The sequence below is a fragment of the Nicotiana sylvestris genome, chromosome 12 (assembly GCF_000393655.2).
Source record: "Nicotiana sylvestris chromosome 12, ASM39365v2, whole genome shotgun sequence".
Classification (NCBI taxonomy): domain Eukaryota; kingdom Viridiplantae; phylum Streptophyta; class Magnoliopsida; order Solanales; family Solanaceae; genus Nicotiana; species Nicotiana sylvestris.
In genome coordinates, this window is record NC_091068.1 from 116741639 (window position 1) to 116766628 (window position 24990).

The window sequence follows — 24990 nt, forward strand, 5'->3', positions numbered from 1 at the left end:
TGTTGTTGGATATAATTGAGTCCATTTCATCATTAATGGCCTCTTTCCAAAAAGCAGCGTCTCTAGAAGACATTGCTTCTTGAAACGTCTTTGGGTCTTCTTCAACATTTAATACAATTGGAATTTGATTACAAACGTTTGTCCTATCTCCTTCAACAAGAAATACTATAGATTGTGAAGAAATAAAATCAGAACCAAGATGTTTTTCTTTTCTTATTCTTTGGCTTTTCCTTGGTTCTATCTGCATATCATCACTTCTTTCCTTAGTTTTAATAATTTCAGAAAGCGACAATTTATTAGTATCAATACGTTTTCCATTTATTTCAGTCATTTCATCAACATTGTCATTTATAAATCTATTTTCAATAAATTCAACATGTATAGATTCTATAATGACATTAGATTCTAGATCTAGCAGTCTATAAGCTTTGGAGTGTTGTGCATATCCTACAAAAACACTTTTAATTCCTCTAGGACCCAATTTTGTTCTTTGATGGTCAGGTACTCTATAATAGGATATACACCCCCACACTTTAAAATAATTTAAATTTGGTTTTCTACCATTCCAAAGCTCATAAGGCGAAATATGCATACTTTTTGAAGGTACTCTATTTAAAATATAACATGCAGTTAGTAGTGCTTCACCCCATAAATTATGTGGCAGATGTGCATTAAGTAACATAGCATTAACCATATCCACAAAAGTTCTATTTTTTCTTTCCGCTAACCCATTTTGTTGAGGAGTATAAGGGGTACTCATTTGATGTATTAGGCCATGCTCTTCACATTTTATATGTTGAATTTTACATGAGATATAACCATTTTTGGACATATAATTCAAAGAGCCAAAATTTAAATTTCCTAGTCTAGCATGCCATAAACAAGAATCAGACTCAATGATGTAAGCAGAAACATAATTTATTTCATTAATACTCAATTTGAACATGCCGTTACAGTTATAGCCTTTTCCAACGAAAACTCCATTCTTAGACACTATTACATGATCAGACTCAATAACTATCTTGAAGCCTTTCTTTGATAGCAAAGCAGCGGACATTAAGTTTTTCTTCATATCAGGAACATGATACACATTCAGTAACGTCAACTTCTGGCCAGATGTGAAGTTAATCTCAATACTTCCTTTTCCAGCAACATCTGCCGCAACATGGTTTCCCATCAAGACTTGTTCAGAATCCTGCACTTCTGCATATGTCTTGAACATCTTCTTGTCATAACAGACATGAATAGTAGCACCCGAATCTAGCCACCAGTCTTGAGTATTTGTAGCAGCGGTAGCCACATTCAACTCTGTGACCATACCAATTTGCATTGCGGAAACCATGGCAACCAGTCCTTGGGCAGAATTTTCCACTACGTTTGCCTTTTCAGAATTTCCAGATTTTTAAACTTTCCAGACTTTTCGGTATTGCCTACATTGAAATTTATTCATGCCTTTCTATATCTGCAGTCCCGAATCATATGGCCTTTCTTTCCACAATGATGACAACTAAAGTTCTTTCTCTTTTTAAAAGAAGATTTTTTGGAAACTTTCAGATGTTTGTTCCCACTTCCTGAATCATTCTGACTGACAAAATTGACTGCGGAACTCGAAGGCTGACTAATATGTTAGAAAATAATAAACAAAATTGGCTTTGAGGCGTGAAAATCGACTGTCCTTAAAGAGTTATCGCCTGTATACTAATTTAGGGAAAATACAAAACGATTCTCTTCAGGATAAAACAAAGCCTGCAATAACACTTGTGATTTTCTATTTTGTTTCGTTGGAATTCTTGTGTATTTATAGGCAACCAACAGATCCTTTCAGAAAAGATGTCTTGTTTCACAAACAGACACGACTATTTATTCGAATTTTGAATTTAAAATTCAAATAAATTTGATTTTTCTGTTAAAAAATAATTAACTTTAGGATCTCGTGCCTGTTGAGTCAGTCTCGTGCCTATTGAGTCAATCTCGTGCCTGTTGAGTCAATCTATAGCCTATTGAGTCAATCTCGTTCTTGTAGTCAATCTCGTGCCTGTTATGCGCTATTTCATAATGATCAGTTCCGAGGCTAACAGGCACGGTACGAGAAAGAAACGTCCCACTTCCAACTTGCCAATAACAAACTATCTTACAATCCCCCACTAGTTTGTTATTTCACTTCATAACACTTGTGAATATTGAAAGTATCTTTTACATATTTGAACTTTCCTTTAATGTAAGTATATTAAAGTTTTGACGAAGTTAATGGTATCTTAAGATTTGAACCACAAATCCTTGTGCCAAAACCGAAAGTACCACACACACAGTGCTATCTAGTAGCTTAGAAAATCCAGTATTCGCTTTAGCACGTTTACGACCATGTGCTCATCCTGAATTCATGAATATTTACAAGATCAACCCTTTAAATCTTGCTAGAAGCGACACCACTTCAATATTCATATAGGTGGAATTAGTTACTATGTCCCTGTTACTCCAGACATTAATAATTCCATTAAGATTAATCAACCTCTTCATGTAACAGTATGCACTTTGGAGTTTGTCTTTATGCCCCTGTTATAACAAGCATTTAACAACTCCTTAACTCCTCATATAACAGTAAGTAGTACAATAGAATTAGGGCTCCTAAAGAGGAGATCAGTGCTTAAACAATACAAGTAACTTGTTATTACCCATTGAACTTATATTGTTAGAGTGTATACTAACTCAAAGTGGGGTTCCTATTCCTTGTATTTAATTTAAGGGTCTCAGCCCCATCCCTCCACAAGTTTGTTGTACTACATCTCTACCTAATGGCTTCGTAAGTGGATCAGCCAAATTCTTATTTGATCTCACATATATTATAGCTATAGCTCCATTTGTAATTAATTCTCTTATATAAGCATGTCTCAAGCTTATATGTCTCGATTTCCCATTATATATTTTATTGTGAGCAACACACATTGTAGTCTCACTATCACAGAATATGGAAATGGCTGGCATAGGTTGTGGCCACAACTTTATATCAAGTAACATATTCCTCAGCCATTCTGCTTCTTTTCCAGCAGCTGCTAATGCAATAAATTCAGATTCCATAGTAGAATGAGAAATACATGTTTGTTTCTTGGATGCCCAACTAATGGCTCCACCGCCTAGAGTAAATATCCATCCTGATGTGGATTTATTATCATTAACACTTGTAATCCAACTTGCATCAGAATATCCCTCTAATACATTAGGAAAACCATTATAGCAAATGCCTAAGTGCTTTGTATATTTTAAATATCCAAGTACTCTACTTATTGCTTTCCAATGATCATTACCTGGATTACTGGTAAACCTTGAAAGTTTACAAACAACAAATGCAATGTCGGGTCTAGTGCAATGCATTGCATACATCATACTACCTATCGCACTTGCATACTCCAACTGTGCTACTGCTCTTCCAGTATTTGCAGTTAGCTTAACACTAGAATCATAAGGAGTATTATACCCCTTTATTCCTAAATGACTGAATTTAGTAAGGATTTTATCTATATAATGTGCTTGTGACAAAGTCACTTGCTTGTTATCTCTTTTGACCTTGATTCCCAAAATAGTATCAACTTCATTTAAATCCTTCATTTTAAAAACTGAGGTTAGATACTTCTTGGTCTCGGTAATTCCTTGTAGATTCGTACCAAAAATCAGCATGTCATCGACATATAAACAAATTATTACTCCATATTCTTTTGTAAATTTAGAGTAAATGCACTTGTCTGCATTATTATGTACGAATCCGGTTGATAGTATTACACTATCAAATCTTTCATGCCACTGTTTAGGCGCTTGTTTAAGACCATAAAGAGACTTTATCAATTTACAAACTTTCTTCTCGTTTCCCGGAAGAACAAAACCTTCAGGTTGTTGCATATATATTTCTTCACTAAGGTTCCCATTTAAAAAGGCTGTTTTAACATCCATTTGATGTACGTAAAGATCATAGATAGAGGCCAAGGATAAAAGGACTCTAATGGATGTTATTCTTGCAACAGGAGCATATGTATCAAAATAGTCTATGCCTTCCTTTTGAGTGAAACCTTTTGCAACTAATCTTGCTTTGAAGGTTTGGACAGAACCATCTGTATTGTACTTTCTCCTAAAGACCCACTTACAACCTATAGGTTTTGATCCAAGAGGAAGATCAACCAAAACCCAAGTGTTGTTGGATATAATTGAGTCCATTTCATCATTAATGGCCTCTTTCCAAAAAGCAGCGTCTCTAGAAGACATTGCTTCTTGAAACGTCTTTGGGTCTTCTTCAACATTTAATACAATTGGAATTTGATTACAAACGTTTGTCCTATCTCCTTCAACAAGAAATACTATAGATTGTGAAGAAATAAAATCAGAACCAAGATGTTTTTCCTTTCTTATTCTTTGGCTTTTCCTTGGTTCTATCTGCATATCATCACTTCTTTCCTTAGTTTTAATAATTTCAGGAAGCGACAATTTATTAGCATCAATACGTTTTCCATTTATTTCAGTCATTTCATCAACATTGTCATTTATAAATCTATTTTCAATAAATTCAACATGTATAGATTCTATAATGACATTAGATTCTAGATCTAGCAGTCTATAAGCTTTGGAGTGTTGTGCATATCCTACAAAAACACTTTTAATTCCTCTAGGACCCAATTTTGTTCTTTGATGGTCAGGTACTCTATAATAGGATATACACCCCCACACTTTAAAATAATTTAAATTTGGTTTTCTACCATTCCAAAGCTCATAAGGCGAAATATGCATACTCTTTGAAGGCACTCTATTTAAAATATAACATGCAGTTAGTAGTGCTTCACCCCATAAATTATGTGGCAAATGTGCATTAAGTAACATAGCATTAACCATATCCACCAAAGTTCTATTTTTTCTTTCCGCTAACCCATTTTGTTGAGGAGTATAAGGGGCACTCATTTGATGTATTAGGCCATGCTCTTCACAGAACTTATTAAATTCGTTAGGAAAATATTCTCCGCCTCTATCACTTCGAATAATTTTAATTTTCCTACTCCTTTGATTTTCCACAACAGACTTGTATTCTTTAAACTTTTGAAAAGCTTCGTCCTTAGTTCTAAGTAGGTAAACATATGTAAATCTAGAGAAGTCGTCTATAAAAGTAATAAAATATCTTTTGCCTCCTCTAGTTAATTCTCCATTTAATTCACACAAGTCTGAATGTATTAAATCTAATAGTTCTGTGGATCTTTCAACTTTACGAAATGGTTTCTTTGTCATCTTTGCTTGTATGCAAATTTCACATTTTATATGTTGAGTTTTACATGAGATATAACCATTTTTGGACATATAATTCAAGGAGCCAAAATTTAAATGTCCTAGTCTAGCATGCCATAAACAAGAATCAGACTCAACGATGTAAGCAGAAACATAATTTATTTCATTAATACTCAATTTGAACATGCCGTTACAGTTATAGCCTTTTCCAACAAAAACTCCATTCTTAGACACTATTACATGATCAGACTCAATAACTATCTTGAAGCCTTTCTTTGACAGCAAAACAGCGGACATTAAGTTTTTCTTCATATCAGGAACATGATACACATTCAGTAACGTCAACTTCTGGCCAGATGTGAAGTTAATCTCAATACTTCCTTTTCCAGCAACATCTGCCGCAACATGGTTTCCCATCAAGACTTGTTCAGAATCCTGCACTTCTGCATATGTCTTGAACATCTTCTTGTCATAACAGACATGAATAGTAGCACCCGAATCTAGCCACCAGTCTTGAGTATTTGTAGCAGCGGTAGCCACATTCAACTCTGTGACCATACCAATTTGCATTGCGGAAACCATGGCAACCAGTCCTTGGGCAGAATTTTCCACTACGTTTGCCTTTTCAGAATTTCCAGATTTTTTAATCTTTCCAGACTTTTCGGTATTGCCTGCATTGAAATTTATTCCTGCCTTTCTATATCTGCAGTCCCGAATCATATGACCTTTCTTTCCACAATGATGACAACTAAAGTTCTTTCTCCTTTTAAAAGAAGACTTTTTGGAAACTTTCAGAATCTGATCCATTATAGGCCTAGTATCAAATATTTTAAATTCAAAGTACTGCAGAGCCAGGAATTTGTCAATACCTCGTTTTTCATTCTGGTATGCAGTTTGTAGAGCAGTCCAAATCTCTCTTGGCGACTTCAGATTGCAGTAAAGATCATAGAGTCGATCTGTCAAAGTATTCAGAATATGGCCGCGACACAACAGTTCATCATGTTCTCGTTTCTTCCTTTCTTCCTTGACTACGTCAGAATCTTCTGCTGTGGGCTCAGGCATCAGAGGCAAGGCAGAATCAAGAACATAGTAGATATTGAGAGCGGACAACAAGAATATCATCTTGTCTCTCCAACGGGTAAAGTTCGTTCCATCAAAGCGATCAAGTTTGATGAACTCCTTCGGATTCTCAACAACAGACATCAATTTCTCCATAGCAGAATAACTCTTTAAGATTGTTAGAAAATAATAAACAAAATTGGCTTTGAGGCGTGAAAATCGACTGTCCTTAAAGAGTTATCGCCTGTATACTAATTTAGGGAAAATACAAAACGATTCTCTTCAGGATACAACAAAGCCTGCAATAACACTTGTGATTTTCTATATCCACTTCGTTGGAATTCTTGTGTATTTATAGGCAACCAACAGACCCTTTCAGAAAAGATGTCTTGTTTCACAAACAGACACGACTATTTATTCGAATTTTGAATTTAAAATTCAAATAAATTTGATTTTTCTGTTAAAAATAATTAACTCTAGGATCTCGTGCCTGTTGAGTCAATTTCGTGCCTGTTGAGTCAGTCTCGTGCCTGTTGAGTCAGTCTCGTGCCTGTTGAGTCAATCTCGTGCCTATTGAGTCAGTCTCGTGCCTGTTATGTGCTATTTCATAATGATCAGTTCCGAGGCTAACATGCACGGTACGAGTAAGGTCGGTCCTGGGGGTGTTTCACATGACAGGCACGGAACTTCTTTCTTCCGATGTGGGAAGAATCCCACTTCCAACTTGCCAATAACAAACTATCTTACAGGGTTGAGTTCAAAATTGGTATAAGTTCTTAATTAGTATTTTAACTATTTTTTCATAAAATTAAAGTTTTCGCGTTATTAAATCCTACAAGAAAATACAAAATCAGATAAAGATGACCAATGAAAAGTAAAATGACTTTTAAAATACAGAAAAAGATAGATGACTTTAATGACCAATTATCCCAAGTTGAATGACCACCTAAGCTATCATCTCCTTAATAAATATTCTCGTGTCTATTAATAATTATTATGATAAATTCGTATAGTGTAGTGTAGAAATCGGATGGTGACAAATATTTTCCTTCAAAAGTGCATAGTAGTAGCAGCGATATCACACTCCTTTTTTAACCTAGCCCCCGAAAATCTCTAAACTCTATAGTGAAGTTGTAGAAAAATGAGAATAAGGGAAGTGCTTTTGAAAAAGTAAAGTGACCAAATTAATAATTTTAAATAAGGTTTATATGGTAAGACGTAGCCACCGAACATTGATTTTTTTATTTAGTTGTGATAGATCACCTATTTAATGAAAACAATTATTTCAAGGGAAAATCCTTTTTGAAATCATTTGACTCTTACTAGTTACTAGTTGTAAATGTCTAATTTTCGCCTTATATATATATATATATATATATATAATATATGGATGTGTGTGTGTATGTGTGTGTTCTTATTTGTGTATGTATAGGTTTTAAGAGTTGAGTAATGGTTTGATAAATGAGGTAGGGTTTGGGCTAGTGTAATTAAATTAAAATTGTGCCCAAATTGGCCCAAAATTTGAGCCCAAAGAGCCCAAATCCGGTCCGAAAGGGAGCTGCCAAGAAGAGCTTAAAACGACGTCGTTTTGTCTTGAAACTACGTCGTTTTGGTTAAGTGACAAGATTCAATCTCATCCACCCATCTTGATTTAATCCAACGGTCCTAGTTTGATCTCCATCTTAGGTATTTAAAGCCTAAAATTCCCAAAAATTTGCCCCATTTCCCAATTATTTTCTCTCTCTTCTTTCCCTCTCATCACTCTTTCTTCTCTCTCCCCCAAGCCGCTGTCGCCGCCAGCCGGAAATCGCCGCCGCTGGTGGACCACCTCCAAACACCTCCAAATTCACACCATGTAATCTCCACAACTTCCTCTTTCCATATCTCCAAACCAAATCCTTCAAAAATCCCTCAAACTCCTTGAATCTTAGATCTAGGAAACTTTCCCGTCACTTTTTTGCCCAAATTATTGAAGCTCCAACCACTACCACCCCACAATACCTACATCAATGGATAGAGCTCCTCAAGACCTAGCTATTGATGCCAATTTCACCCTGAAAATCCGGCGGCCAAAATTCGGCCAAATTCCGGCGACCTCCTCAAATTGTTTGGTAAGAAAATGTAGATCTTTGGACAGTGTTTGAATAAAAGTCTGTCTTTGAATAGTGGAGAGCAGATTTGTTTGAAATACTTGACAAGATTTGAACCAAAAAGTCTGGCCTTTTGAATTTAAGAGCAGATTTTGTAGAAAAATCTATCAAAAAGAATATTTTTTAATTTTTTGAAATAGCTGGTTGTTTTGATATATAGGGGGGACTCCATCACACTTCCAGGGGGCATTTTTTATAATTGCTTTGTCACAAAAACAAAAAACAATTCAGCAGTTGAACACATGAAAAGTAAGCTGAAATGGTGAGCTTTGGGAGTGAATCTTAGAGTGCAAACTTTTAAAAAAATATAAGTCCTCTTTAGAGTTCGTTTCTGGGTTCCCTCTCTAAGTTTTCGGGTTGTTTTAGCACGGATTTTATGCTGGTTTTGCTGCTGTTTTTATGTTGCTTTAGTTGCTGAACTACTGTTTATTCTTTTGCTACCAGGTAATCCTTTAAGACTCGTAATGTACGTATTTTCAGCAATGGGAACAACTTGAACATGCTGCACCATTTAAATGTGTTTGATGTGATGAATAGTTTGACAACAAAAGAGCTTGTATGTTATTATTATGTATCAAGCATGTGATAATGTGAATATAGTCCTTCATAATACTTGAATATTGAGTTGTAAGTTTTTGAATGAGATATGTATGTCGTTTATGGATTTTTTTAATCATGTTTTCAAGCTATTATATCCGAGTAACAATGCTAAGTATGCCATGAATGACTTTAGGTGTATAACATATAGCATGAGTTCATTTTAGTTGCAGAAATTTCACTGCCAACATATGCTTCTAGGAATGCTGTGATAATATCTTTGTGAATCTGGCCATTTTGCCGCATTTGCAAAAATGGCTATTTTTGTAAAGTGGGTGTTTATACAATTGTGACTATGTAGTTAATGGTCATGAACTCAAACTAAGTAAAGAGCTAAGATTGTATCAACTTTGGGCCTTATTGAATCAAAAATAAAAGTTGGCTCATTTACCTTTAAACAACAAAATTATCCTTTTTCTTCTATATAGCATTGGGCCAATTGAAATTCATTTCTTGGCCCATTTTAATAATAAATTCCAGCAGCCCAAAAGCTCCATACAAGCTGGCCCATTTTTTTTAACAAGAAGTTGGCTCATTTCTTTTGAAATAGATAAAGTTGGTCCAACATTTATCTGCATAATTTTTCCCAACTTTAAAGCTCGAAAAAATAATAATAATATCAGATTTTTCTACTATTTTAACTAACTAGTTTCCCTTTAATTAATTTAAACGTTAGGCAAATAGTAGGTGCACTTTAACTTCACGAACTCACTTGTGTAGCGTGACACTTAACTTTTAATAAGTTAATTCATCAATTTCATGTCATATTCAATAGTTTTAATTAATTTATAAATCTTTTGTCATAATCACGGATTCGCTTGCGTAGCGTGGTAGTGACATTTAATAAATTTTCTGAAAAAAGAGGGTTAATGTTTCCTCCAACACAATTGCAACAATTTTTCAAAAGTAAATAACGTGCTAACAATCGTCTGTCATGACTGCGGATTCGCTTGCGTAGCGCCGTTATGACTAAATAATAAATTTCGTCGATCACGCATTCGCTTGCATAGTGTGGTTATGACATCTTATTATTCAAAAATATTCTTTAATTTTTTCTAATAATCAAGAGATAAAAGAGGATAGGTAAAACATGAAAATAATATAAATCACAGTTTGTCCAAAATTAATTCAAGCCAAGTTTAAGTCAATAAAGCGACCGTGCTAGAACCACGGGACTCGGGGAATGCCTTATACCTTCTCCCCGGTCAACAGAATTTCTTACCCGAACTTTATTTTCGCGGACCGATTAAAATAGAGTCAAACCTTCCTTTGACTAGGGATCCAAATAAATGATGACTTGGAACACCGAAAAAATCAATTCTAAATGACGACTCTGAACAATAAAATAATCCCTATTCAAATTTTGTCACTTTAATTGGAAAAACCCTTTGGCCCATACACATATTATTATTATTTTGAGGGGTAAAAAAGGGGCGTGACAACTCTGGCGACTCTGCTGGGGAATTACATAAGAATTCGAGCTTGTACATGTTGACTTTTTATTTGTCTTTATTAATTTTGTAAATATTGTGATTTATTTGTGCCTAATGTGCTACCTGTTCGCTTTTTATCATTTTGATATTGTTGAACTGTACATATAAACTGTTTTCTCACGCACTCCCTTTGAGTCTTTTTGAAATTAAAAATTGTGCATTTGCTTGACATAGCCCGCTTTCTTTGAGATAGCCGAGGTGTTCATCACCCGGTGAAGGATTTTAGTCACACCTATTTTAGGAAGGGAGCACCACCAGTTAAGCTGGAAAGCAATGCTACCGGTACACTGACCCTCCTCGGCTCGAGTTGTCCGCTCGAGTAAGCCAGTCTAGATACCTTCTCCAATAGGATCTAAACCTAGAAGAACAAGCCTCATTCCGGATATCCCTAGTAGTTTCGCTTTAGTTGTATCACGTGCATTTGACTTAGCGAAACTCGGCACAGGGGCCGGGTCCGTATAAGACAGGTATCCTCTTTGAGACCATCATGTTCACGTATGTGCTACTTGATACATCATTTGGAAGGCTTACTTGCATTGTCGACCAGTTTTAAAAAATAAATTAGTGTAATTATTAAAAATGAAAAAAAGAGAGAATAATTCTCCTAGTTTAGTGCAAATAAACCTTTTTTTTAAAAACAGTATATATATATATTTTGTAGTAGTCTGGTATGAGTTGTAAAAATTAATTTTCATTAAAAAAAACAAAATGGGAGAGTACCCTGTTTTACTGAACTATGCGGGTTTGATTCTCACCGGATGTGAGATACGTAGGCAACCTCCATCGGGTTCAGCCCACATGTTTCAAAAAAAAAAAAAAGGGAGCATAAAATTTTCAAAAAAAAGGTCTATTTTGGTCACCTTTTACTGTCTGGCCCTCATGTTCCAGCTGTTTTGCCAAGACAGCCTTAAAATCTTCTTGGGAAGTGCAAAGGGCCATTTTTGTAAAAATAGTTACTTTATCCATATTTATTCACTTTTTACCATTTTGCCCTTATGTCTGGCCATTTTTGTCGAAGCAACTTTAAACCTTTCCGGAAAGATTGTTTTTGCAAAAAGTAGTTATTTTTATCTGGTTATACTCATATTGCAAGGGGTCATTTTCGTAAAAATAGTTTTATTTATTTATTTATTATTTTGTTCCTGTGTTTGGCTGTTTTTGCCGAGACATCCTTTAGGCCTTCTATGGAAGCATTAAAGGATCGTTTTTGTAATAATAGCCATTTTTTTCGCTTTTATCATCTCAACTTTTGTGTCCGGTAATTTCAAAATATATATTGTAATTAAAAAAAAATATAGATCGAGTCCTAAATTGACCAAAAAATAAAATAAAATAATGAATGATCATAATTTGCATATAGTTTAGGTAAGTCCTAACCCTTTTTTTTTTCTTATTCGTAGGATCACCATGTGTTCTCCACAAAGAAGTAGTCAGAAAAGGGTAAGGGACGAGACACATCCTATGTTCTTGATCAGAGATAAGACCCCGAGTAGTCTCTGTAATTGGTGGGCTAGTTTTGCTACATGGGAACGGAATCGAGTATTTAAGCACCTCAAGTTCCTCACCAACCTCATGGGAATCTAACAGAGATTTAATCGAGGCTCTAGTAGGGTTTTGGGACCCCGCGAACAATGTCTTTAGGTTCAAAGATTGTGAAATGACACCCACATTGGAAGAATTAGGTGGGTTCACCGGATTGGGGAGAGACCTTCGTGGGAAAAGGCCTGCTGCTCCGAGAAAAGTTGGTGTGAACAACTTTTTAAAGAAGTTATGCCTTCGTCGAATTCCAATGGTTTGCTTAAATGAAGGTTGGGTTCCGTCGAAATATTTTTATGACAGATTTGGGGATGAGAAAGGGTTTGAGAACTTCTCGGGCACAAAATTCGTCAACCAGTTGAGTTACGACGCTTGGAGGGAGTTGAGAATCTTCGCGTTCATGATATCATTTCTAGGGATCATGGTCTTTCCGGAGCGTGGTGGGCACATCAGAATTCGATTGGTTGCGGTAGTCTCGTATTTGCAAAGTAGCGAGGATCATACCATTCTTCCCATGATTTTGGGAGATATTTTTCGGGCACCGTTGTCAAGAAAGTGAAGATTACTTTGAGGGATGCAACATTCTGTTGCAGATGTGGTTCATAGAGCACCTTTATCATAATCCAATAGTAGTAAATTTCAATGATGATTGGCTGAATTACATTGCATGTCACCTAGACAAAGTTGCGAGTTGTAATCTTCCAGAGGGGGTGAGGGCTTGGCGGACAGTACTTGGTTTATTGAGTGCTGATAGAATCACTTAGAACTATTACTGGTTCCATTCTGCTAGGGTCATGCATATGTTGACGTATCGCCCATTCTTCATACTCATGGGTTTTAGGGGTTTCCAACCCTACGCACCTTTACGTGTCATGCGCCAGTTAGGGAGAGAGCAAAAGAGGCCCCCGATTGAGGACATGCGCCCGTTCATGTGGGAATTCAAGGGAGAGGAACCTCCAAGGGAGTCATATGCACAGAAGATTTGGTTTGGTAGTCGACTTTCCAATTTAGACGAGATGGTAGCTGATCGTGAATGTGGGGAGGTAAGCCTCGCATACCTTGAGTGGTTTCACAACTAGGCTATCCCCGAGAAAAGGACAGAGAGATCCATACGGCACGCAGTGGATTGGGAGAGAGAGATCGAGGTCAGAGTTAGAGAAACCAGAAGGGAAGTGGCGCAAGAGTTCCAATCTCGTATTGACACTTTACAAGAAGATAAGGGCATTCTGGAGACAGCCATTGACGTACAACAAGCTGATTTTGAGCGGGAAAAGGCTCAGTGGGCACGAGAGAAGCAATCACTCAAAGCCGAAATTCGAAAGAAGAACATAGTCACAACCGCTCAGCAGCAAGAAGAGAAAGAAGCCCAGTTCAGGGTAGTCCGTGATCATGAACGTAGAGGTTTTTCGCTCCATTAATCCAAGGTCTGAGGGATCAGATAGGGGGAGTTGAGTCAAGCAAAGAGAGCCAGATCGCGGAGTTTGAAATAGAAAGACACCACTACCAAAAGGTGATCAATCAATTAGAAGCGGAGTCGCTAGAAGTTTGGCGCCATAAAGATATGGCCTTGGACCGCAAGCATGATGCGCTGGATCTAGCTGAGACCCGTGGTTGGTAGAATCAAGAGCTTCACGTGGCTCAGGAATACATTAAGGGAAAGATCCTCGAGGTAGCCACATATACCTCAAGAGCATGCAGGAGTTGCCAGGGCATGATGCCCGAGCGGTTTGCAGAAGTATCATTGAACGTTGCTCGTCATATATCTGCAGACTTGGAGAGGATATACCACAATGGTAGGGGTCAGCCGCAGGAACAAGAGCCTTGATTGCAGTAATGCTGGTGGATTCTACTGCAGAAATCAAAGTCTTCTTTTAGTTATTAGTCCTTTTCATTATGCTTTTGTTGTTTCTAAGTCTATAAGAGTCTTTTGGTGTTATTTTGACTTTTATTCTAAAAAGACTATTTGAGTCAGGTTTGGTCTCGTTTATCTTTATGTAACTTTTGATTTTTGAGTCTTGTATCAAAATATTATATCGAAAATCAATGAAAAAGTTTTTGATGTTTGTTTTGTAAAAAAAATAAAAAAATCAAGTGTCTTGCATATTTGAACTACGTAATGATCTGATTCATGCGGCGACATGATACGTAGGCAACCCACAAAAGACTCGATCAAGTATTCATTTTAAAATGGCTCTAAAGTAAGGGATCAAATAAGGCGAGTGAAAAAAAATAATAAAAAAAAGAAAAAAAAAGAAGAAGGAAATAACAGTGTCAATAAGCAACAAGCTGATAGGCCAGAATGAAACATTGAAGCCTTCCAAAAGCATTTTAGAAATGGTGGCGATGTTAGGATCATGACATATTACGTGTAATTCATATCTATAAAATGCCTAACCCTAACACGTTTGTTGTCTCTTAAACCAACAAGTTTAAGGTGGTTGGTTTGTGGTAAATCTTGCAGCACATCATTACTTCACAAGATCTAAGGGACCAGTAGTAATGGATAACAGTGATGAAATCGAGTTGGTCAGTGACAATCCACAGGGTCAGTCAGTTGAGCAAGAGTCTGAGGAGATAAGAAAATTGAGACAACAACTGTCAGATGTATATCAAGCTTGGGTTTCCGGTCGACCTCTACCCTAGGGTCCTTCAGAGGGAACTTACATCATACCCCAGGCTACTCAACCACCGCTCCATGCAACGAGTGACCCCATTCTACCACCAGGGTATGTGCCGAACTACAGCCATCGTGCTGCCCCCAGTACCTCTAATATGCGACCTCTAGTCGCACTGGTCAGGAACACCCTTCTAGTCGTGTCTGGCGCACCGGTATATACAATCCCGCCACCACCTTCTGTGACTAGGCCAAATAATGAGCCACCATCTCATGCTTATGATGGACAATACTATTCTCTGAATATGGCTTTTGGGGTCTCGGCTCCATACAATCAAACTCCTCGATACGATTCACCAGTGGAAAATGAAATGCCTGCCACGACGATTGAGCCAAATGAGATGGCCAGGAAAATGAAAAGTCTTGAACAGAATATAAAGAACATACAGGGACTAGGTGGTCTCAAAAGTGTTTCATTCAGTGATCTATGCATGTTCCCTCATATCCATTTGCCACGAGGGTTCAAAACCCCAAAATTTGAGAAATATGATGGACACGGTGACCCTATCACCCACTTGAAAAGGTACTGCAACCAGCTGAGGGGTGCAGGAGGAAAGGAAGAGCTGCTGATGGCTTACTTTGGGGAAAGCCTTGTGGGGGTAGCTTCCGAATGGTTTATTGACCAAGACATCTCTCACTGGCATGTTTGGGATGACATGGCCCAAGCCTTCGTTAAGCAATTCCAATACAACATTGATATTGCACCAGACCGCAATTCCCTATCCAATATGTAGAAAAAGCCGACGGAAAGCTTTAGGGAGTACGCCATCAAGTGGAGGGAGCAAACGGCTAGAGTTAAGCCGCCCATGGATAATCATGAGTTGATCACTGTCTTTTTGGAGGCTCAAGAGCCTGATTATTTCCAAAACATGATGTCTGCAATGGGTAGGCCTTTTGCTAAAGCAATCAAGATAGGGGAAATGGTCGAAAATGGCCTAAAGACTGGCAGAATTGTAAGTCAGGCTGCTCTCAAAGCCACCACCCAAGCGATCCAAAATGGGTCGGGAAGTTTTGCAAATAGGAAAAAGAGAGATGAAGGTTCTATAATGACCTCGGGATCTAGGGAAGTTCAAAGAGGGGCATCGCACCATTATGTGCAAGTTCAGCAGGGTCGATCCATCTACCCTCAACATTACTATCCCCCCCAATTCCTCAATACTTTGTGGGCCCACCATAATATACAGTGTTCAATGCTCAATCATATGCTCGGCCTCCCAATCAGCAGGTACGGGCACCAGCTCAAAGGGGCCCCGACCTCAGCAACAAAATTTTCGGGCACCCTACAATGCTCGTCCCAGGCAGGATTATGGTCGAGAGGAGAGGCCGGCAGAAAAATTCACTCCATTGGCTGAATCATACTCTAGTCTATTCCAGAAGCTGAAGCAAATGGGCGTGATTGGACCCATCGCTCCCCACCACATGCATCCGAATTCACATGGATTTCAAGCAAATGTTAGATGTGAATATCATTCAGGTGCCCTGGGGCATAGCACCGATGATTGTTGGACTCTGAAAGAAGCCATAGAAAGACTCATTTCTGAAAAATTAATTGTAGTAACGAATGGCGAGGACCCTCCTAATGTGACAAATAACCCGTTGCCGGAACACAGCGATGTTCATTTCGTGGGAATGATTGGCCGAGATCAGGAATACAAGCCGGTCGACCAAACAGAAATGATAGTGGGAGCAATTCAAGAAGGAACAAGTCTAGAAGTAAGACCAAGACGAGATGTGCCATTGATTGTGAAAGGTGCCCCGAACTCAGAAAAGGTTACTTTATTTGTGCCCAAGGTCTCGAGGTTAGAGGTTCGCTCCAATGTTCCAAGACCAAGGTTGTATGTCCTTAGAGGCCACCCCGTCACAAGGAAGAATCGGGGCGGTACGAATGGCATAATAGAGCCGATCATAATCAAACCTGCCGTGCAACCCCATGTGTCAAACACAAAAAATGTTCCTTGGAACTACAACAAAACTGTGATGACCTACAAAGGCAAGGAAATCATAGAGGAAGTGGGGGAAACTGGAGGTTTGACTCGATCGGGGAGGTGTTATTCTCCAGAAGAGTTGATAAAGGCCAAGCAAATTAGAGGAGGCCAATTGCCAATAAAGAAGCCAGTCACTAAAGCAGAGGCAAAAGAGTTTTTGAAGAAAATGAAAGCTCAGGATTACTCAATCATTGACCAACTAAGAAAGACTCCTGCCCAAATCTCTCTATTATCTTTGCTCATACATTCCAAAGAGCATGCCCGTGTACTAATCAAGGTCCTGAACGAGGCACATATCTCAGAGGAGACCACAGTGAATTAGTTAGAGAAGACGGCCAATAGATTTTTTGAGGTAAATAGAATCTCATTTACTGATGATGAACTTTCCGAGGAAGGAGCCGGGCACAATAGGGATTTGAACTTGATGGTCAAATGTGAGGGGCATTATGTAAAGATGGTCATTGGTGATGGAGGCTCAAGTGTAGATGTATGCCCTCTCTCTACTTTGCAAAGCATGAAGATCAATACGGACAGAATCCGACCCAACAATGTTTGCATCCAGGCTTTTGATGGCTCAGCGAGAGATACCATGGGGGAAATCAACCTCACCATGACGATTGGGCCGGTGAACTTTGAGATTGTTTTCCAAGTAGTGGACATGGTCACTTTTTATAACTTTCTTCTTGGAAGGCCATGGATCCATACAGCCCGAGCTGTGCCATCTACCTTGCACCAGATGCTCAAATTTGAACATGACGGGCAAGAAATTATTGTTCACGGAGAAGACGAGTATTCCGTTTATAAAGACCCATTAATCCCCTGTATTGAGGCCAAGGAAGGGTCTGAGTCCATTGTCTATCAGGCTTTTGAAGTGGTTGCTGTGGACCATGTCGAGGAAGGAAAGCCCATTCTGCATCCTCGTCTTTCCGCCACATCTGTTATGGTGGCTACGGTTATAATGAGACAAGGTTATGAGCCAGGAAAAAGGTTTGGGGGCATAATTGCAAGGAATTTCAGAGCCTATTTCTCCGTTAGTCAACCGGGGTACTTTTGGCTTAGGCTTCAGGCCAACACAAGCAGACAAAAACAAATCCAAACACCGCAAAAAGAGTGGATGGGTCTTGCAACAGCCTATCTCTCATATTTTCTACACTTTTGTCAAGCCACGACTCCGAGAGGGTCAAAATTCGTCGGCGCATGCAAACATTGATGAAATTTGCCATGGCCTCAGCGAGATGTTTTCTGAAGTGAATATGATCCAAGCTGGTGAAGGCACTAGTCGTGCCGATGTGCAACTAATTGACCCAGACACCATGCTCACCAACTGGGAAACAACTCCTCTCCCCACAAGGAAGGAGTCTTGGTAGTCTGCTTTTGCAGCTTCTTTTTTGTATTTTGGGTTACTTTCAGGGTTGTAATCCAAATATCTCAGGATGATTGTTTCATTGTGATGTTAACCCTTCTATCCTTTCGAATTCAATAAAATGCAGTTCAGTTTCCTATTAAGTTTCCTATCTTTTCCTTTTCCTAATTCCGGTCATTTTATTTTCATTTTAGTTTTGTTAATGCCGGCTTTAATAACATGACATGCATGCGGAATTCATGCCCAGATCTGGAAAAGCTATCTAATATCGAAATAATGCATCAAGAGGTTGAATATGAGGAAGATGAGATTGTTGAGGAAATAAAAAGAGATTTGGAATAATTTGAAAAGAAGCCTAAGGCAAACCTCAATGAAACTGAGACGATTAATATCATAAGTCCTGAAGAAGTTAGAGAAACGAAGATAAGCATTCACACTGAACAAAAAACTAGAGATATCTTGATTCAACTTTTATTTGAATACAGAGATGTGTTTGCTTGGTCTTACGATGATATGCCTGGTTTAAGTGTTGATTTGGTGGTTCATAAGCTTCCTACATATCCTGGTTTTCTATCAGTCCAATAAAAGCAACGAAAATTTAAAACAGACATGAGCGACAAAATCAAAGAAGAAATAATGAAGCAACTAAGCGCCAATGTGGTCAGAGCTGTCCGATACACCACCTGGGTGACAAATGTTGTGCCCGTGCTAAAGAAGGATGGAAAAACCAGAGTTTGTGTCGACTATAGGGACCTTAACAAAGCAAGTCCAAAGGATAATTTTCCTTTGCCAAACATCCACATTCTTGTAGATAATTGCGCAAAGCATGAGATCCAATCATTTGTGAATTGCTATGCTGGGTACCACCAAATTCTAATGGATGAGGATGATGCAAAAAAGACCGCTTTCACCACGCCACGAGGTACTTATTGTTACAGGGTCATACCATTCGGTTTAAAGAATGCAGGGGCAACTTACATGAGGGCCATGACCACCATTTTTCACGACATGATGCACAAAGAGATTGAAGTATATGTCGACGATGTCATCATAAAATCAAAGACACAAGCCGATCATGTGTGTGATTTGAAAAAGTTCTTCGAACGGCTTCGTAGGTATGACCTTAAGCTTAATCCAGCCAAGTGTGCATTTGGGGTCCTATCTGGTAAACTCCTCGGTTTTATAGTCAGCCGGAGAGTCATCGAATTGGATCCATCTAAGATAAAGTCCATTCGAGATCTGCCACCTCCGAAGAACAAAAAAGAAGTCATGAGTTTGCTCGGGAGGTTGAACAACATCAGTAGGTTCTTTGCTCAGCTCACAACCACGTGCAAGCCCATCTTTAAGTTGTTGAAAAGGATGCCGCTGTCAAATGGACAGACGATTTCCAAAAGGCTTTTGACAGGATCAAAGATTATCTGACAAAACCCCCTGTACTGGTCCCACCTGAACCTGGTAGGCCTTTGTTTTTATATCTATCAGTGATGGATAATTCCTTTGGATGCGTTCTGGGGCAACATGATGCAACAAGCAGAAAGGAACAGGCAATATATTATTTGAGCAAGAAGTTCACTGATTATGAGGTTAAGTACACCCTTTTAGAAAGGATATGTTGTGCCTTGACTTGGGTCGCTCAAAAGTTGAGACATTATCTTTTGGCCTACACTACTTACCTCATATCCAGAATGGATCCCTTGAAGTACATCTTCCAAAAGCTAATGCCCACTGGAAGGCTCGCAAAATGGCAAATCCTGCTCACAGAGTTTGACATCGTCTATGTCACTCGCACCGCGATGAAAGCACAGGCTTTGGCAGATCATTTGGCAGAGAATCCAGTTGATAATGAGTACTTGCCACTTAGCACATACTTCCCGGACGAAGAGGTCAACTCGATAGAGGAAGTGGTTCCAGACGATCACCCTGTACAGAAAATGTATTTTGATGGGGCTGTCAATAGCAAAGGAGTTGGGATCGGGGCAATCCTCATCTCACCTATTGGACACCATTACCCTGCGACAGTCCGATTTCAGTTCTTCTGTACTAATAATACGGCAGAATATGAAGCTTGTATCATGGGTTTTAAAATGGCCATCGATCTGGATGTGCGTGAACTATTAGTTATGGGAGATTCTGACTTGCTTATCAGGCAAGCCCAAGGAGAATGGGAGACTCGAAACATCAAACTTATTCCGTACAGACAATGTGTGTGAGACTTGAGAAAAAGATTCTAATCTATCGAGTTCAGGTACATTCCCCGGTTTCACAACGAGCTAGCCGATGCATTGGCTACTCTAGCCTCGATGCTCCCTTATCCAGGCAACACTCATATTGATCCACTAAAAATCCAAGTTCGGAATCAACACGGTTACTTTAATACAATCGAGACAGAACCAGATGGTGAACCATGGTATTATGACATAAAATGATTCCTATAAACAAGAAAATATCCAGAGCATACCAAAGGATATCAAAAAAGAACTATAAGGCGACTCGCCAGTGGTTTCTTCCTGAATGGGGAAATTCTGTACAAGAGGACCCCAGATTTAAACTTGTTGAGATGCATAGATGCTACAGAAGACAAGCGGATCAGGAGTGAAGTGCATTCAGGGGTAAGCGGACCTCACATAAATGGATATGTTTTGGCAAAGAAGATTCTACGGGCAGGGTATTACTGGCTTACCATGGAGCGAGATTGCTTCAGATTTGTTCGCAAATGTCACCAGTGCCAGATTCACGGTGACCTGATTCACTCGCCTCCTTCGGAGTTGCATCCCATGTACTCTCCTTGGCCTTTCGTTGCTTGGGGAATGGATGTTATTGGGCCGATCAAGCCAAATGCTTCAAATGGGCATAGATTCATTTTGGTTGCAATTGATTACTTTACCAAGTGGGTGGAAGCTGTCACTTTCAAAGTAGTCACCAAGAAAGCAGTGGTAAACTTTGTTCACTCCAACATCATTTGTCGGTTTGGTATCCCAAAGACCATTATCACTGACAATGCAACCAATCTAAATAGTCATTTGATGAAGGAGGTATGCGAACAATTTAAAATCATGCATCACCATTCTACCCCTTACCGGCCAAAAGCCAATGGAGCAGTTGAAGCGGCAAACAAGAATATCAAGAAGATTCTTAGGAAGATGATCCAAGTTTCCAGGTAATGGCATGAAAAGTTGCCTTTTGCTCTTTTGGGATACCGTACGACTGTTCGCACATCTATTGGCGCAACTCTGTATCTGCTTGTATACGGAACTGAAGCTGTAATACCCGCTGAAGTCGAAATTCCCTCTCTCTGAATTATTGTGGAATCAGAGATTGAAGACACTGAGTGGGTCAAGACCCGATTAGAACAACTGATGTTGATCGATGAAAAACGGCTAGCAGTAGTGTGTTTCGGCCTGTTATACCAACAAAGAATGGCACGCGCTTACAATAAGAAAGTGCGCCCAAGGCAGTTTGAGGTAGGCCAGCTGATTTTGAAACGCATCCTTCCGCACCAGGTAGAAGCTAAAGGAAAGTTCGCCCCGAACTGGAAAGGACCCTACATCATCAAGAAAGTGTTACCAAAAGGGGCCTTACACTCGGTAGATGAAGAAGGACGGGTACCAGACATGACTATTAACGCAGATGCAGCCAAAAGATATTATGTCTGATATATACCCATTGTAGAATTTTCACTCATTGATTTTCTCAGATTGAAGTGGCGAAGGCTATCATTTGCTCGCTATTCCAAATAGGTGTTACCCTTTTTGTTAATCCTTTTGAGTCGTATTTGTCTTCCTTGTTTCTCACTTCTTGGAACTTGTATACCTGTAAAAAAACAACAATAAATCTCTGAGTCATTGAACTACGTCCGACCTGATTTCGAAAGGATACGTAGGCAGCCTTACCCTGGGTTCGGTCCCATCAGAACAAAAAAATCCATATTCCCAATACTCTAAAACTGGGGCATAAGTTTGTTTTATTTCACGGTTTTTTCTGTAAAAATGATTCTAAAAGTTGTAATTCAGTTCAAGGTTCATTTCGCCTTTTTATCTTTCAAGAACTTCTGATCGATCTTTTTTAAGAATGATTGAAGTCCCCATGCCAAAGGCATTGGATAACCTCCCTCATACAGTATCTTAGTAAATAAAAAGAAATGAGAGAGTCTTATCAGTGAAAACCCGTACGGGCACTATAAGGCAATAATGAGCAGAGAAATGAGAGAGTCTTATTGGTGAAAACCCATATGGGCACCATAAGGTGACATTTAGTAGAGAAATGAGAGCGGTTAGTTAGCGAAAACCTGCAATGGACGCTGCTAGCCGAATAAGGGTCTTTGATTCTCCGGCATGAACACAACCAAGACAAATTCAAGATGAACATTTGCGGCGGATTTTGAGAATTAGACAGCTCAGACAAATCAGGCATCCAGTCCAAAATGCATGTCATGATTCATTAAAGTCGGCACATACCTCCAGATAAGTCTCCCTATTCCTTTTCCCGAAAGGGACACCTTTTGTTTAAGCACAGTTCTTTTTCGCTTCCAATTATTATTTTGTTTTTACCCATAATTATTCTTTGAGTCCCCTTCGGTCTAATCTTGCATCAAAATCGAAGCAAAGAGAGGGATGCAAAACTGGCTACAGCTTCCCCGTAATGTCGAGCACAATTTGGGGCATATATGGCATTGACGAAGGCACGAATCCATCTCTGATCTCATTCAATAAGACAAACAAAGTGTCTAAAAAGAGCTGAAAAGGTCGCCTAAGCAAGACCTGCTTTATGAGAAAAGTTGATGAGCACTACGGACACAAACTAATACTGGGGTAAGACAACTGAGTTTGATTTTAGAGAAAAATGCATTGCCTTAGAGACAAGGGTATTGGTACCATGGACATCTGGGTATGAAACAGTTGGGGGCAATATTGTGAAGCCATGGTCTCTAGAAAATGATACAGAGCGACATAACATCTCGGTACCACGCTGACAGAATCGGTTCTGCGACAACAGTGGTCGTGAATCAAGCTACTCAGGGCATCAAGGCCACAAACCAACCACCATTTTAAAAAATCACAAGTTTTTCTTTGTTTAAAGCAGGAACAAAGTAGTGCAGAATGTCGGTCCTAAGTGAACGAATGTCACCAAACGTAAGATCCTTAAAATCTCCATTTTTCTTTTATTTTAGCATGCATCACTATTGTTCATACCTCCTATTTCTGAAGCTTAACTCAGGTAGAACCGTTTCGCCTAGGGGGATCCAGCTCATAGTTTCTGGGTAGAAGTACTCTTCACTCAGGGTGTTTTCTGAAGCTTAACTCAGGTAGAACCATTTCGCCTAGGGGGATCCAACTCATAGTTTCCGGGTAGAAGTACTCTTCACTCAAGGTGTTTTACGTAGCTTAACCCATGTAGAACCATTTCTCCTATGGGGATTCAGCTCATAGTTTCTGGGTAGAAGTACTCTTCGCTCAGGGTATTTTACGTAGCTTAACCCAGGTAGAACCATTTCTCCTATGGGGATTCAACTCATAGTTTCCGAGTAGAAGTACTCTTCGCTCAGGGTGTTTTACATAGCTTAACCCAGGTAGAACCGTTTCGCCTAGGGGGATTCAGCTCAGAGTTTCCGGGTAGAAGTACTCTTTGATTAGGGTGTTTTACGTAGCTTAACCCAAGTAGAACCGTTTCACCTAGGGGGATCTAGCTCATAGTTTTCGGGTAGAAATACTCTTCACTCAGGGTGTTTTACGTAGCTTAACCCAAGTAGAACCGTTTCGCCTAGGGGGATCTAGTTCGTAGTTCCGGGTAGAAGTAATCTTCGCTCAGGTTGTTTAAATACAGTTTAACTCAGATCGAACAGTTTCGCCTAGAGGGATTCAACACTTTATCGATAATACATGGTGCTAACACCCGATTCTATTTCCTTCCAGTAAGAGAGGGTACCAGCCTATGATTACATTTCCTTTCAGTTGCACAAGGTACCGATCCCTGGTTAAACTATCCTTCGTTACCAAATTTTATCTCTTTCAGCTAGTTTATACTACTGTTTCTATCTGCCTTTTCAATAAATTAGATAATTTACAGATTTCTCTAATAACTCACAGAATTTCCCTAGTGCCAGACTGGGGCAGAAAAATTTTGTTCGTTTTAGTTAGTCTTTGATGGCTTTGCAGGCTCTGCCGTATAGCACAAGTGACGATTAAAGCTTGCAGTTTCAGTTTCTCATCAGAAGAAAGAAATCCTTCGATCACAAGATAGTCGGAGTTTAGCTTTGATAATGTGTCAGCTGCCCAGCTTCTCAAGATTTATCTTCTCAAATTCTGATCCAGAAAGCAAGCCATCAAGATTGATTCATAATCTTTTCTTCAAAAGAATTAAGATCCAATCTAAGGGCAACACAAGTGAGCAGGTCAAGAATCAAGATTTGACTCTAGAAGACACGTGGATAGGAATTTTTGTATTCTTAATTTGCAGACAAATGTAGTGATCTTCTCTTTTTCTTTTGATGTAAGAAGCAGTAACGGTAAGAGTAACAGCAACAGCAGCAGCAACAGCAGTCTTAACTCCAGTGTCTGGTAGTCCCACCTACCAAATTTTCCCAGAACTACACTGGCCTGATTCCTTTATAGCCAAGGATATGTAGGCAACCTCAGAAGCAAGGTTCGGTCACCACCTTTTTCAAAATGCTTCCACTAGAGTGAATGTGAGCAAAAAATTATCCATGGCATTTATTTGTCTTTGCACGAAAACTCTTTATGTTCTCGAGCAAAGAGGGGAAGCTGTAAATGCCTAATTTTCTCCTTATATATATATATATATATATATAATATGTATGTGTGTGTGTGTATTCTTATTTGTGTATGTATAGATTTTAAGAGTTGAGTAATGGTTTGATAAA

The 24990-nt window shown here is 38.9% G+C and overlaps 3 protein-coding genes across 3 annotated transcripts; all 3 read left to right on the forward strand.

The window, feature by feature from the left end:
* The first annotated feature begins 15010 nt into the window (after positions 1-15010).
* Positions 15011-17072, forward strand: LOC138883585 (uncharacterized). Its single transcript, XM_070164280.1, has 3 exons — positions 15011-15364; positions 15500-15803; positions 16240-17072. The coding sequence occupies exons 1-3, from the start codon at positions 15011-15013 to the stop codon at positions 17070-17072; spliced, it is 1491 nt and encodes a 496-aa protein (XP_070020381.1).
* A 132-nt stretch (positions 17073-17204) lies between these two features.
* On the forward strand, positions 17205-18698 carry LOC138883587 (uncharacterized). The gene is made up of 2 exons (XM_070164281.1): positions 17205-17737; positions 18599-18698. The coding sequence occupies exons 1-2, from the start codon at positions 17205-17207 to the stop codon at positions 18696-18698; spliced, it is 633 nt and encodes a 210-aa protein (XP_070020382.1).
* A 1100-nt stretch (positions 18699-19798) lies between these two features.
* On the forward strand, positions 19799-20323 carry LOC138883588 (uncharacterized). The gene has a single exon (XM_070164282.1). It carries the CDS (start codon positions 19799-19801, stop codon positions 20321-20323), a length of 525 nt encoding a protein of 174 aa, XP_070020383.1.
* Positions 20324-24990: the final 4667 nt, after the last annotated feature.

Coding starts and splice junctions, on each gene's coding strand:
- LOC138883585 (XM_070164280.1), top strand. CDS start 15,011: ATGGCTTTTGGGGTCTCGGCTCCATACAATCAAACTCCTCGATACGAT. Junction 15,365..15,499: donor TTGGGGAAAGCCTTGTGGGG/GTAGCTTCCGAA, acceptor TCCAATATGTAG/AAAAAGCCGACGGAAAGCTT. Junction 15,804..16,239: donor TAGGAAAAAGAGAGATGAAG/GTTCTATAATGA, acceptor AATATCATTCAG/GTGCCCTGGGGCATAGCACC.
- LOC138883587 (XM_070164281.1), top strand. CDS start 17,205: ATGGTCATTGGTGATGGAGGCTCAAGTGTAGATGTATGCCCTCTCTCT. Junction 17,738..18,598: donor GGTTATGAGCCAGGAAAAAG/GTTTGGGGGCAT, acceptor ATTTGAATACAG/AGATGTGTTTGCTTGGTCTT.
- LOC138883588 (XM_070164282.1), top strand. CDS start 19,799: ATGGATCCCTTGAAGTACATCTTCCAAAAGCTAATGCCCACTGGAAGG.